Here is a 13530-nt window from a genome sequence, read left to right on the forward strand (position 1 = left end):
ACAAATAATCATAACCATAAGGAAATAAGAAATCTATAGTAAAATATATCTCTATAGGCAAGCAAGCAGGTTAGCCCTATAGGCTACATGGGGAAAGGAGAAAAGGTCAAATGTGGGGCCACTGTGTTCTGTTCTATCGTCTTAGTCCCTGGAGAACACAAGTCCAGGCATGTCTGCTGGGCACTGTTGTGTTGCCAGGGAAGGTTGAGTAATTCCTGTGATATGACCTTGTGCAACCCAGTCATTGCATTGTAGCTCACTTGCTGGACAATGGATGTTGATGATTGTTTGACACCTGCCCAGGCTTTGTTTACTTTTTCTTGCTGTTCTCTCTGTGGAGCTGCTGATTCCCAGCTCACAGCATGATTAAGTGACAACCATCAAATGCACTCTCATAACTTCATATGCACTAATGCTTACATATTTAGATAGAACAATGACTTTCAGCAAATCATAATCTTTCCCTGATATCTCACATGGCCTGCTATATACGCAATATCATGATTATCTATCAATGAGAAATATGGGGGTTACAGGGCACTCCTGATATATTCAGTATCACACTTATGTCTCAGACAAAGCTGGGTACCTGCAAGAAAGTGGCTCACCAAAAGAAACACGGGAAGTAACAGAGGTGCAGGCCTGCAGCGATAAATACCAAGATGCCTGTGCCCTTCATGCCAACTCTATTGAGCAAAAAGTCATAGCCCAGCATGATAATGTCTCTTTCCATGGGGAAAAGCTGGCTCCTTTTCAAAGTGGGCCTTGCATCATAGATCAGACCTATGGTCCATCCAATCCAGTTTCCTCTCTCTGACAGTGACAGCTACAGGTGCTGCAGAAGAAGGTGAAAGAAAGCCTGCAGTGGGTGGATGGGGGATGACCTGACCATCGGGAGAGTGTCACCCGAATGCCTAACAGCTAGAGATTGGCCTGTGCCCTGAAAAACATGGGTGCATAGGCTTTCCAAAATATTGATTTGGCTGTAATTATTGTAACTGGATAGTCCCACTCTCCATGTAAATGTCCAAACCCTTCCTGATTCTTGCTTAGCTCATGGCCTCAACTACCTCTTGTGACAATGAGTCCCTCAGTCTAATTAGGCATTGAGTGAAGAGAGTAGTATTTATTATCAGTTTTGAATTGGCCACATTTCAGTTTAATTGAATGTCTTCTTCATCTTGTGTTATAAGATGGGGGAACACATTCTCAATGTACTCTGTACGAGTCAATATTTTATAGACTTTTCTCATGTCCCCTCTTATTCAATTCTTTTATAAGGCAACAATCCTAGTCTTATTAATCTCTCTCTGTTTGAGAGTTTCCCTAGGCTCTTGATCATTCTCTTTGCCCTACACTGAACCCCTGTAGTTCTGCAATATCCTCTGTGAGGAGGGTGCCCAGGACTAGACAGGGGAGTCCAGAGGAGGGTGAAACATTGACTGACTGATCTCATGGCATTGTATTTACAATATTAGTCCCCATTCCACACAGAAGACAAGAAAAGAGCACATTTAGTGCTCATTTATAAAAAGGGAAATAAGGACAACCCAGGAAATTACAGACCGGTCAGCTTAACTTTTGTACCTGGAAAGATCGTGTAGCAAATAATTAAGGAATCCATTTGCAAACATCTAGAAGATAATAAGGTGATAAGCAATAGTCAGCATGGATTTGTAAAGAACAAATCATGTCTAACCAACCTGATAGCCTTCTTCGACAGGGTAATGAGCCTTGTAGATAGGGGGGAAATGGAAGAAATGGTTTGTCTCGACTTCAGTAAATCATTAGACACTGTCTCCCACGACCTTCTCATAAACAAACTAGGAAAATACAACCTTGATGGAGCTACTATAAAGTGGGTGCATAACTTGCTGGATAACTGTTCCCAGAACGTAGTTAACCATGGGTCACAGTCAGGCTGGAAGGGCATAAGGGCCGGGGTTACACAGGATCAGTTCTGGGTCCAATTCTGTTCAATATCTTCATCAATGATTTATATCATGGCATAGAGAGTACACTTATAAAGTTTGCAGATGATACCAAGCTGCGAGAGGTTGCAAGTGCTTTGGAAGATAGCATGAAAATTCAAAATGAGCTGGACAAATTAGAAAAATGGTTTGAAAGAAATAGGATGAAATTCAATAAGAACACATGCAAATTGCTCTGTTTCTGAAGGAACAATCGGATGCAAACATACAGAACGGGAAATGACTGCCTATGAAGGAGTACCGAGGAAAGGGATCTGGGGGTCATAGTGGACCACAAGGTAAATATGAGTCAACAGTGTAACGCTGTTGCCAAAAAAGCAAACATCCTTCTGGGATATATTAGTAGGAGTGTTGTAAGCAAGACACGAGAAGTAATTCTTCCACTCTACTCCATGCTGATTAGGCCTCAACTGGAGTATTGAGTCCAGTTGTGGGCACCACATTTCAGGAAAGAGATGGACAAATTTGAGAGATTCCATAGAAGAGCAACAAGGATGATTAGGGGTCTGGAAAACATGACCTATGCGAGAATATTGAAAGAATTGGGTCTGTTTAGTCTGGAAAAGGGAAGACTGAGAGGGGACGTGATAACCGTTTTCAAGTACCTAAAAGGTTGTTATAAGCAGAAGGAAGAAAAACTGTTTTTTCTTAATCTCTGAAGATAGGACAAGAAGCAATGAGCTTAAATTGCAGCAAGGGAGGTTTGGTTTGGATATTAGGAAAAACTTCCTAACTGTCAGGGTGGTTAGGCACTGGAATAAATTGCCGAGGGAGGTTGTGGAATCTCTATCACTGGAGATTTTTAAGAGCAGGGTAGACAAACTCCTGTCAGGGATGGTCTAGATGGTGATTGGTCCTGCTGTGAGTACAGAGGACTGCACTTGATGACCTCGAGAGGTCCCTTCCTTTCCTATGATTCCATGATTCCTTGGATCCCAATGTTTTGCTTAGTTTCTGTGCAGGCTTTCACTGTGAGCAGGGTTTCACAGAGCTGTGTACCATGACGCCCAGGTCCCTGTCCTGAGTTCAGACAGTTAAATTAGGATCTTGTGAGGTGTTTGATGGGTTTACATTTTCCTCTCAAATTGGCGTACACGTTGCAGTTATTAACATCAAAATTCACCTGCCATCATGTTGCCCATTCACCTGGCTTGGTTAGCTCCCTCTGAGGACTTCTCTGGCCTTGACTATGACCTAAATAATCTGGTGCCATCTTTAAATGTTGCCACCTCACTGCTCATCCCCCTTTCTAGATTGGTAATAACTATAAAATATTTACTGTGCTATTTGTTATAAACAGTGTTACTCCATGGCTGTGCTTCTCTCCCTTTGCAGACACCTTGAACATTTCTAAGCCCAATCAATGCATCAACCTCACTTCATGGCATCTTTCAACCTCACCCACTCTGACCCTTCAACATTCATCCTTATGGGCATCCCTGGCCTGGAAGCTGCTCATATCCTGATGTCCATCCCTTTGTCTATGTTCTACATTATTAGCCTGTTGGGAAATTTCATGGCTCTGTTTGTTGTAGGGACAGAGCAGACCCTGCACAAGCCAATGTACCTGCTGCTCTGCATGCTGACGCTCACAGACATCAGCATGTCTAGCTCTGTCATACCGAAGGCACTGTATTTATTTTGATTCAATCTGAAAGGCATTACTGTGGATGGTTGCCTCACCCAGCTGTTCTTCCTTCATGTGGTTTCTGTTATGCACTCATCTATCCTTGTGACAATGGCCTTCGATCAGTACATTGCCATATGTAATCCTCTGAGATACTCCACCATCCTCACCAATGCACGAATAGCTAAGCTCGGGCTAGTGGGTTTGATAAGAGCTGTTCTCTTCATTCTGCTCCTGCCCCTGTTCCTGAAGAGGCAGCCATTCTGTACCAATCGCATTATCGCCCACACGTACTGCGAGCACATAGCTGTGGTGAAGATATCCACCGGGGACATCACAGTCAACAAGATGTATGGCTTGGTGATAGCAGTTACAGTTATCGGGTTAGACCTGATGCTCATTGCCCTGTCCTACGGTCTCATCATCAGGGCCATCCTCAGAATCTCAACCAAGAAAGCCCACCAGAGATTTGCTTCTGGTTCACTGGCCTCATACTCAGGACAACCAAGTAGAGCAGTTTGGGGTTGAAGTTCTCAAACACATGGATGCTGCTGAGGATAAAAACTTTAGTGAATTTTGCTCAGTTCTTCTTTCATGCTGTCCCTACCTTTTAGCAGTGCTACAGTTGAAAGACTGTTTTCTCAAATGAACTTGATAAAAACAAAACTGCACAACAAGATGCAAGAAGAACTTTTAGCAAACATTCTTTGTGTTAGAGTGTATATTGTTGACTTGAATTTATTGGCTACTTTAATTATGGCTCCCCAATTATCTGATCAGAAGATATTTGGTTCTTTTCCCAATTCAGGCAACAGGATTAGAAAACTCAGAGAATTCAATGACATGAGTAGACCCTCAGGTTGCATGTGGCAAGGACACTTATACTGAGGACAATACCAGAATATTAAGATCTTTATTAAAATGAATGAAAGAATAATAAATGATATAAAACATAGAGTCACAAAGAAGTAATACAGTTATATGAGCACTGGTGGTAACATCTCTATTCTAAAAGACTACTTAAACTAGTATACTCCTACCCTTCCCGGAATACCTGGTCGTCAGAAACAGAGCACCAGCCTCATCTCTGGCATGCAGAATGAATATGATGGTCCAAGCTTCCCAAGTTGGTTGGGATTAGGTTCGAGTGTTAAGTAGCTAAGCTATACTCTTTGATAGTATAGTTTGATAGGAGATAGAAAGAGTGGCTCTCCTGCACAGTTATTCACCCTCTGATAGGGTCCTGGCACTGCCTTAATTAGGGCCCAATCTACCATATCCAAAACTTATTTCCTCACCCAGATAATTCTTTGGGTACACTTACTCTATAGGCTAACATATTATGACATATATCATGGGAGATATGACACATATTCATGGAAGATAGGTCCATCACTAGCTTTTAGCCAGGATGGGCAGGGATGGTGTCCCCAGCCTCCGTTTGCCAGAAGCTGGGATTGGATGCCAGGGCATGGACCACTTGATGATTCCCTGTTCTGTTAATTCCCTTTGGGGAACCTGCCATTGTCCACTGTCAGAGGACAGGATACTGGGCTTGTCATTCTGACTTTCTCTAGCTAATCATGCATGATACATGCCTGTAGGTTCCTTGCATTACAGCCAACTACAATGAATAACTATTATGCATAATATATACTGCAATTCAACATAAACAAAAGCAAGAAAATAATATAATTAATAAAACCAATAAAGAAAACATATTCTGCAATCTAGCAATCTAGCAAACTGGCCTTATGGGCTACAAATCCCCCCTTCGATAGGGTTATTGCATAAAACCCCCATCACATAGATGAAGGGGTGGATAGCGGATGTGTGCCGACATGCCATGAGTGCAGGGGAATGGACAAGATGACCTCTTGAGGTCCCTTCCAGTGCCATGATTCCATGTTCCACATTAATTTCCACCTCTCAGGATGGAGGCAGGATTTCATAATGGTGTTCTACCTTCTGATATATCTGCAGCATAGACATTTTAGATACATATTTACCAGGATCAATATCTGTTGCCTGTATGGGCAATTGCTCTCTTTCTTTTAATTTGTTAATCTTACATTGCATATATCCTAAAATAATTCTTCTTGCAATACCATGTACAGTAATCCATCCCTTTAATCCAACTTCTTCCCAGGGGACATTTACTGCCTGATCTCCCTGCACCTAATCATTGGACAATAGCTTGTTTAGCCTCATCCATGTCATTTGTAATTGAATGAGATGTGTTTCCTTTTGAGTTAATAGACGCATGGAACTGGAAGGGCCCTCGAGATGTCATCAAGTCCAGTCCCCTGCACTCATGGCAGGACCAGCTCCATCTATAACAACTAGACAAGTGTTTGTCCAACCTGCTATTAAAAATCTCTAATCATGGAGATTCCACAACCTCCCTAGGCAATGTATTCCAGTGCCAAACCACCCTGACAGTTTGGAATTTTTTCCTTTCATTTGTTACTTGATGTATAGATCGATGTGTTAATAATAAATAATAATTAATAATAAAAACCTTTTTTTAATAGATTGGGCTACTTTTAGGTTAGTATGTATGTGGCTTTGGGGCTATTAATGCAGTAGAAATCTGGCAATGCAGGTAGGGGTCAGAGAAGCAGCCCAGCGGAGCCAGAGCTGGGCTGGAGCCAGGGAAGCAGAACGGAGCCAGAAGAGCGAGAGCGGGGCTTGTGGCAGAGCAGCGTTGCTGAGGCAGAGCTGGGGAGATGTAGCTGGAGCAGACCAGGACCGGGAGCCAGGACAGTGGACACCAAATCTGCCACTAGTAATATGGCAGCAGAGCATTATGAGCAGCTAGGACAGGAGTGGGCAAACTTTTTGGCCCAAGGGCCACACCTGGGTATGGCAATTGTATGGAGAGCCATGAATGCTCATGGGGTGTGGGAGGGAGTGAGGGCTGCGGCTGGGGGTGGGCTTCGGAGGGCGGGAGGGGGATCAGGGTTGGGGTGGGGTTTGGGGCACGGGAGGAGGTCAGGGGTGCAGGCTCCTGGTGGTGCTTACCTCAAGCAGCTCCTGGAAGCAGTGGCATGTCCCTCTCCGTCTCCTAGGTGGAGGCACAGCCAGGCACCTCTGCATGCTGCCCGGTCCCCAGGTGCCACCCATGCAGCACCCATTGGCCACAGTTCCTAGCCAATGGGTGCTGCGCCGTTGGCGCTTAGGGTGGGGTTAGTGTGTGGAACTCCCTGGCTGCCCCTACATGTAGGAGCCAGAGCGGGCGGGGCATGCTGCAGTTTCTAGGAGCAATGCTGAGCCACTGCACATGTGGAGCAGGTCAAGCCTCCAGCTCCGCACCCCAGCTGGAGTGGGGCTAGCTCCAAACCCCATTCCCCGGTGGGAACTTGAGGGCCAGATTAAGACACCTGAAGTGTCGGATGTGGACCCCAGGCCATAGCTTGCCAATCCCTAACCTAGGAAGAGCAAGGTGGATCCATGGACAGAGGGCCCAATGCAGGGAGATGTTGCTAGCCAGCAGGGCCTTGAAGGCTGGACTCAGAAAGGGAGATGTGGATCTGATGGGAGGGCAGATGCTGGGGAGAAGGCTCCTGCCAGCTAGAACCTGAGGGCATGTGGCCACTGGCAGAGCAGGTGCCTGACCCATGGTATCACCACAGCACAGCCAGGAGGCCTGAGACATGTGAACTTTCAGAGTGTGAACAGACTGTGAACTTTCTTTACATCCCTGAGACGGCTGTTTGCAGTGTTTCCCATGCCCATAGCGCGGGTCCCTTCTTTCCTTGAACCTTTCCCATTTGTTCCTTATTTTTCTTAGAGTTGCTGTTTAATACATTGTACGTGGTTTGATCAGCAGGTCAGGGGAAGGGCTGGTGTGGAGACAGCACCCACAGTCGGGACACCCTAGCCCAGTGCTCTTCACTGCAAGGCCCGTGAGCCCGTGGCAGCTCCCAGTGACCCTAAGTGCAGCTCCCTGCCTAAGGTCCCTCTAAGCTGAGCGGCCGCACAGCAGGCTGTGATTAGCTGTGCAGTAGCTCCAAAGGGCCACACAGCAGGGACCTGGATAGGAGAGAGGTAGAGGGTGGGCAGGAACTGGGGAAGGGAGGGAGTTGGGGCTTTCAGGGCTACCCTGGGCCTCTTTCCATGGCCCCAGACCTCCCTGATGCTGGAGGGGAGAGAGGGCCCCTTCCCCCAGAGCTAGCTGCTGCTAGCAGTGAGAGGGCTGGGGTGAGTCCTCTGGCCCCAGCCCTGGAGCAGCCTGCCTGAACCCTAAACTCCTCATCCCTGGCCCCACCCCAGATTATTTTTTTTATGTGCACCAATAGACTTTGTCTTGGTTACACGAGTGGCTCTGTCCCCTTACATCGTTCAGGAGTAGTGAGCAACGTGTTATTTAGTAGTTGATGTGGTTCCCACATTGAAGGTTTTTTGCCAAGGCGGTCCCCACTTCAAAAATAGTGAAGAGCACTGCCCTAGCCCATGTCCTAAATGATCACAATCAGACTGGGTGGCAAACCTAGGGCTGGTCGTTGATGGACCAGGGTGAGGTACTGAAGGGGGCGTGATTTGGTACCTCCCATGTGCTGTGGACCGACAGGCAGCTGGGCTCACAGAGGGAGGCAGCCAGCCAGGTGAGAGACACGCAGCGCGGGAGAGGACAGACCCAAGCTGCAGCTTGACCAGGCAGGCACTAAGCCAGCTAAGTCCTCCAGTGGAAGCAGGGATCCCCACTCTCCCGGGACAGAGGCCCCCTGCGTTAGAAGCCGTGCTTGGAGAGCGGCTGGGCTGGAAGAGGCTCCCAATCTGAGCTCTGGGAGGGATGGCTGAGGTTAGTGGGGGGTGAGGAGGGGAAGGAGGAGGGGCGCATGTGCCAGCAGCTCTGTGTCATAGCGGAGGGTTCGGATCCTCCCTGGTATCTGGGCTGGGGTGGGGGTGGGCCCGTGTTACTGTCTCCTAAGAGCCCCAGACCTGTCCAGGAAAGGGCTTGCTTTTTCCCCCGGCCCTCCTGCCAGGGAGGGGAGTGCACACTTGGCTCCCCACAGGTGAGCACCACGCTAACTCGGGGGCAATTCAGCCTTATCCCAGCCTCCCCCTGCAGACGAGAGACATGTGGGGACACACCGTTTTCTCCCAGGGTTTGCCTGCCAAGTGCTTTGGTCCCTGCATGGCACATGCTGGAGCTGGGGACCAGGAGAGCCAAACAAACAGCACAGGGACCAAATGGCTGGGAGAGGTAGGGAGAGGCTGCTGCTTTAGCTCTGAAGGGAGAGGTATAGGAGAAACAGCTGCTTTCCCATGGGGAACTGAGGGTAAGGATAAGGCTGCCTGGGGAGGGGGTGTGTGTGACTTGAGTTATTGGGGGAGGGGACCATTAAATTTGCACACACCAACTATCAGCAGATTTGGGTCCTCTCTGCTCCCCTGGCTCAGAAGCTTCACTCGCTTGGCCCTAGGGCTGCCTCCCCAATGTCAGGCAGGCAGATGGACAGGAGGTAAATGGGTGTGAGATCAGCTTCCCCATGTGCCTCCCCCTCTCTGAATAGGAATGGGGGCCACAGTGGGTAGGGGAGGAGCCTGCTGACCCCTGCGCTGAGCCCTGTACCAGGGATGTTCCCAGCACAGTGGCTTTGGACTTTTAATGCCAAATTAACCATTAAGCAGATGGTGCCTGCCTGCTGTGACCACCTTGAAACCCATCTCCATTTCTTTCAATCCCTGATTGCCTGTCCCCACCCTCCAGCTTTCTGTTTGTAACTGTTTCTGTTCCCACCAGCTGTACTTCACAGAATACTGACCTTCCTTGGGGCAAGGCCTTGGCTATGCTATTGGGGAAAGTGCTGTACACATTTCTATACTGCATCAAGAATAAACAAACTCCTTCCTTTACTCCCATCTCTGACTTAATCCCATATCCTGCAAACCTGCTCTGTTTTCTGGAAGTCACTGGGGTTCCTGCTGTTAGTGTGAGAATAATGTGGGATTCAGAGTAGCAGCCCTCTTAGTCTGTATTCGCAAAAAGAAAAGGAGGACTTGTTGCACCTAAGAGACTAACCAATTTATTTGAGCATAAGCTTCCATGAGCTACAGCTCACTTCAACGGATGTTAGTCTGTATTCGCAAAAAGATGCATCCGATGAAGTGAGCTGTAGCTCACGAAAGCTTATGCTCAAATAATGTGGGATTGTGATTTACAGGTTTCAGGCACTTAAACTGGGAGACAACTCTAGTGGGAGATAACACTCCCCTCCCTTCTCCCACCCTCCCACACTTCAACCCTGCTGCTCTAGTGGCTTATAGATAGGCTTGGAGAATTCCTTTTATTTTTTATAACTGATTGGCAATAGCGAGGCTTTATTTGTAAGCTTTTTTGTATTTTATCTTTTTTAATTTTTCACAATTATGGGAAATTATGGGGGGAGGTCAGGATACGGACCCTGGACTTCAGGAAAGCAGACTTCGACTCCCTCAGGGAACGGATGGCCAGGATCCCCTGGGGGACTAACTTGAAGGGGAAAGGAGTCCAGGAGAGCTGGCTGTATTTCAAGGAATCCCTGTTGAGTTTACAGGGACAAACCATCCCGATGAGTCGAAAGAATAGTAAATATGGCAGGTGACCAGCTTGGCTTAATGGTGAAATCCTAGCAGATCTTAAACATAAAAAAGAAGCTTACAAGAAGTGGAAGGTTGGACATATGACCAGGGAAGAGTATAAAAATATTGCTTGGGCATGTAGGAATGATATTAGGAGGGCCAAATCGCACCTGGAGCTGCAGCTAGCCAGAGATGTCAAGAGTAACAAGAAGGGTTTCTTCAGGTATGTTAGCAACAAGAAGAAAGCCAAGGAATGTGTGGGCCCCTTACTGAATGAGGGAGGCAACCTAGTGACAGAGGATGTGGAAAAAGCTAATGTACTCAATGCTTTTTTTGCCTCTGTTTTCACTAACAAGGTCAGCTCCCAGACTGCTGCGCTGGGCATCACAAAATGGGGAAGAGATGGCCAGCCCTCTGTGGAGATAGAGGTGGTTAGGGACTATTTAGAAAAGCTGGACGTGCACAAGTCCATGGGGCAGGACGAGTCGCATCCGAGAGTGCTGAAGGAATTGGCGGCTGTGATTGCAGAGCCATTGGCCATTATCTTTGAAAACTCGTGGCGAACCGGGGAAGTCCCGGATGACTGGAAAAAGGCTAATGTAGTGCCAATCTTTAAAAAAGGGAAGAAGGAGGATACTGGGAACTACAGGCCAGTCAGCCTCACCTCAGTCCCTGGAAAAATCATGGAGCAGGTCCTCAAAGAATCAATCCTGAAGCACTTGCATGAGAGGAAAGTGATCAGGAACAGCCAGCATGGATTCACCAAGGGAAGGTCATGCCTGACTAATCTAATCGCCTTCTATGATGAGATTACTGGTTCTGTGGATGAAGGGAAAGCAGTGGATGTATTGTTTCTTGACTTTAGCAAAGCTTTTGACACGGTCTCCCACAGTATTCTTGTCAGTAAGTTAAGGAAGTATGGGCTGGATGAATGCACTATAAGGTGGGTAGAAAGCTGGCTAGATTGTTGGGCTCAACGGGTAGTGATCAATGGCTCCATGTCTAGTTGGCAGCCGGTATCAAGTGGAGTGCCCCAAGGGTCGGTCCTGGGGCCGGTTTTGTTCAATATCTTCATAAATGATCTGGAGGATGGTGTGGATTGCACTCTCAGCAAATTTGCGGATGATACTAAACTGGGAGGAGTGGTAGATACACTGGAGGGGAGGGATAGGATACAGAAGGACCTAGACAAATTGGAGGATTGGGCCAAAAGAAATCTGATGAGGTTCAATAAGGATAAGTGCAGAGTCCTGCACTTAGGACGGAAGAACCCAATGCACAGCTACAGACTAGGGACCGAATGGCTAGGCAGCAGTTCTGCGGAAAAGGACCTAGGGGTGACAGTGGACGAGAAGCTGGATATGAGTCAGCAGTGTGCCCTTGTTGACAAGAAGGCCAATGGCATTTTGGGATGTATAAGTAGGGGCATAGCGAGCAGATCGAGGGACGTGATCTTTCCCCTCTATTCGACATTGGTGAGGCCTCATCTGGAGTACTGTGTCCAGTTTTGGGCCCCACACTTCAAGAAGGATGTGGATAAATTGGAAAGAGTCCAGCGAAGGGCAACAAAAATGATTAGGGGACTGGAACACATGACTTATGAGGAGAGGCTGAGGGAGCTGGGATTGTTTAGCCTGCAGAAGAGAAGAATGAGGGGGGATTTGATAGCTGCTTTCAACTACTTGAAAGGGGGTTCCAAAGAGGATGGCTCTAGACTGTTCTCAATGGTAGCAGATGACAGAGCAAGGAGTAATGGTCTCAAGTTGCAGTGGGGGAGGTTTAGATTGGATATTAGGAAAACCTTTTTCACTAAGAGGGTGGTGAAACACTGGAATGCGTTACCTAGGGAGGTGGTAGAATCTCCTTCCTTAGAGGTTTTTAAGGTCAGGCTTGACAAAGCCCTGGCTGGGATGATTTAACTGGGAATTGGTCCTGCTTCGAGCAAGGGGTTGGACTAGATGACCTTCTGGGGTCCCTTCCAACCCTGATATTCTATGATTCTATGATTCTATGTTTTCTATGACAGTAGAAGCTGAGATTCAAAGAGTTCAAGATTTAAAGCTGCTAGAATGCAAACCTGTGACAAATGTCCTATAATTGGGTGGTTGTCTGGGTTTTTTGCAAAAAAAAAACAAAAAAACAGGAGTACTTGTGGCACCTTAGAGACTAAAAACTTTATTTGAGCATAAGCTTTCATGAGCTACAGCTCACTTCATCAGATGCATCTTTTTGCGAGTACAGACTAACATGGCTGCTCTCTGAAACCTGGGTTTTTTGGTATTTCAGGAATCTTGGAAGAAAAGAAAATGTCACCGGGACCTAAAGCAGAGATGTCAGGTGTGCAGAACAGGAAATGAAAAACCAAAGTAATGAGTGCAAGTGAAGAAAGGTGAAGATGCAATGAAAAAGTGCTTGAAATCTGTTAAGAGCAACCCATGCAGTAATCCTGAGATGGTCATAGAAGAGACATCAGAGGAGAAATGCATAGGTGATCCATAATTAAACATTCAAGAATCATTGCAAGAGAACCAGAGAGACCTAAATAAAACAGAAATTCTTTATCTAGACCAGAATAATGCTGATGCCACTAGCCATACAGATGAAATGATTCCCATTACATGCCTTGGCAATGCCATTTCTGATTCTGCTTCATGGCCCAATCTAACACCCAAAATTCAGGGTGACCAACGGGCCACCAAAAGTAAAAGGACATGAATTTTCCTCTGGAGAAGCAGAATCACCATTTTCTATGATACTTTTATACAGAAAGCTTGAAAATGGCGAAGTTCTGAAGCCGCGCTGGCTGCTCTCCTTGGATTCCACTGACAAGGTTTTTTGTTTCTGCTGCAAGCTCTTTGACTTGACTCCAAAACCATCCCTTGCACCTGAGGGGTTGAATGATTAGTAGCACGTGTCTCAGCTTCCCTTGTGTCATGAAATGTCACATCGTCATTTCAATTCCTTTCAAATGTGAGTTGAAACAGAGCAAAGACTAAAACAGAATAATTGAATCCACCTGGGGCTTTCTTTGGGCTACTTTAAACCCGGTTTCCTGAATCTTTTGTAACAGTCTATCCAATACTTCCAAATTCTCTTCTCTGGTCTCATTACAAATCAGGATGTTCTCCACATGTGACCCTGAGGCACTGAGACCACGAGAGGGAGAGTGAAGTTTGGCTGCTCTACAGCCTGAGTTGGGGGGCAGCTGGCTTTTAGCTCATGCGGTAGAGGATCATGGCTTTAGCCCCAAAGGCCCCAGGTTCAATCCCACTCGCTGATGACCCAGGTCCATTGACATTACACACATAAGAAAATCACACTGTCTCTTTCTCAGGCATCTCCTCC

At 46.8% G+C, this 13530-nt stretch overlaps 1 protein-coding gene across 1 annotated transcript in view; it reads left to right on the forward strand.

The window, feature by feature from the left end:
• Positions 1–3372: 3372 nt before the first annotated feature.
• The window catches only part of LOC311514480 (olfactory receptor 52P1-like), a gene marked incomplete at both ends in the record, with an annotated part of 61351 nt that continues 51193 nt past the window's right edge, over positions 3373–13530 (forward strand). Inside the window, one exon of the mRNA XM_084617046.1 lies at positions 3373–3522. Within this exon, the coding sequence (XP_084473172.1) occupies positions 3373–3522 (150 nt within the window). The remainder of the gene's footprint in view (positions 3523–13530) is intronic.

This window comes from Lepidochelys olivacea (assembly GCF_965140295.1).
Source record: "Lepidochelys olivacea isolate rLepOli2 genome assembly, chromosome: 1".
NCBI classification, from domain to species: domain Eukaryota; kingdom Metazoa; phylum Chordata; order Testudines; family Cheloniidae; genus Lepidochelys; species Lepidochelys olivacea.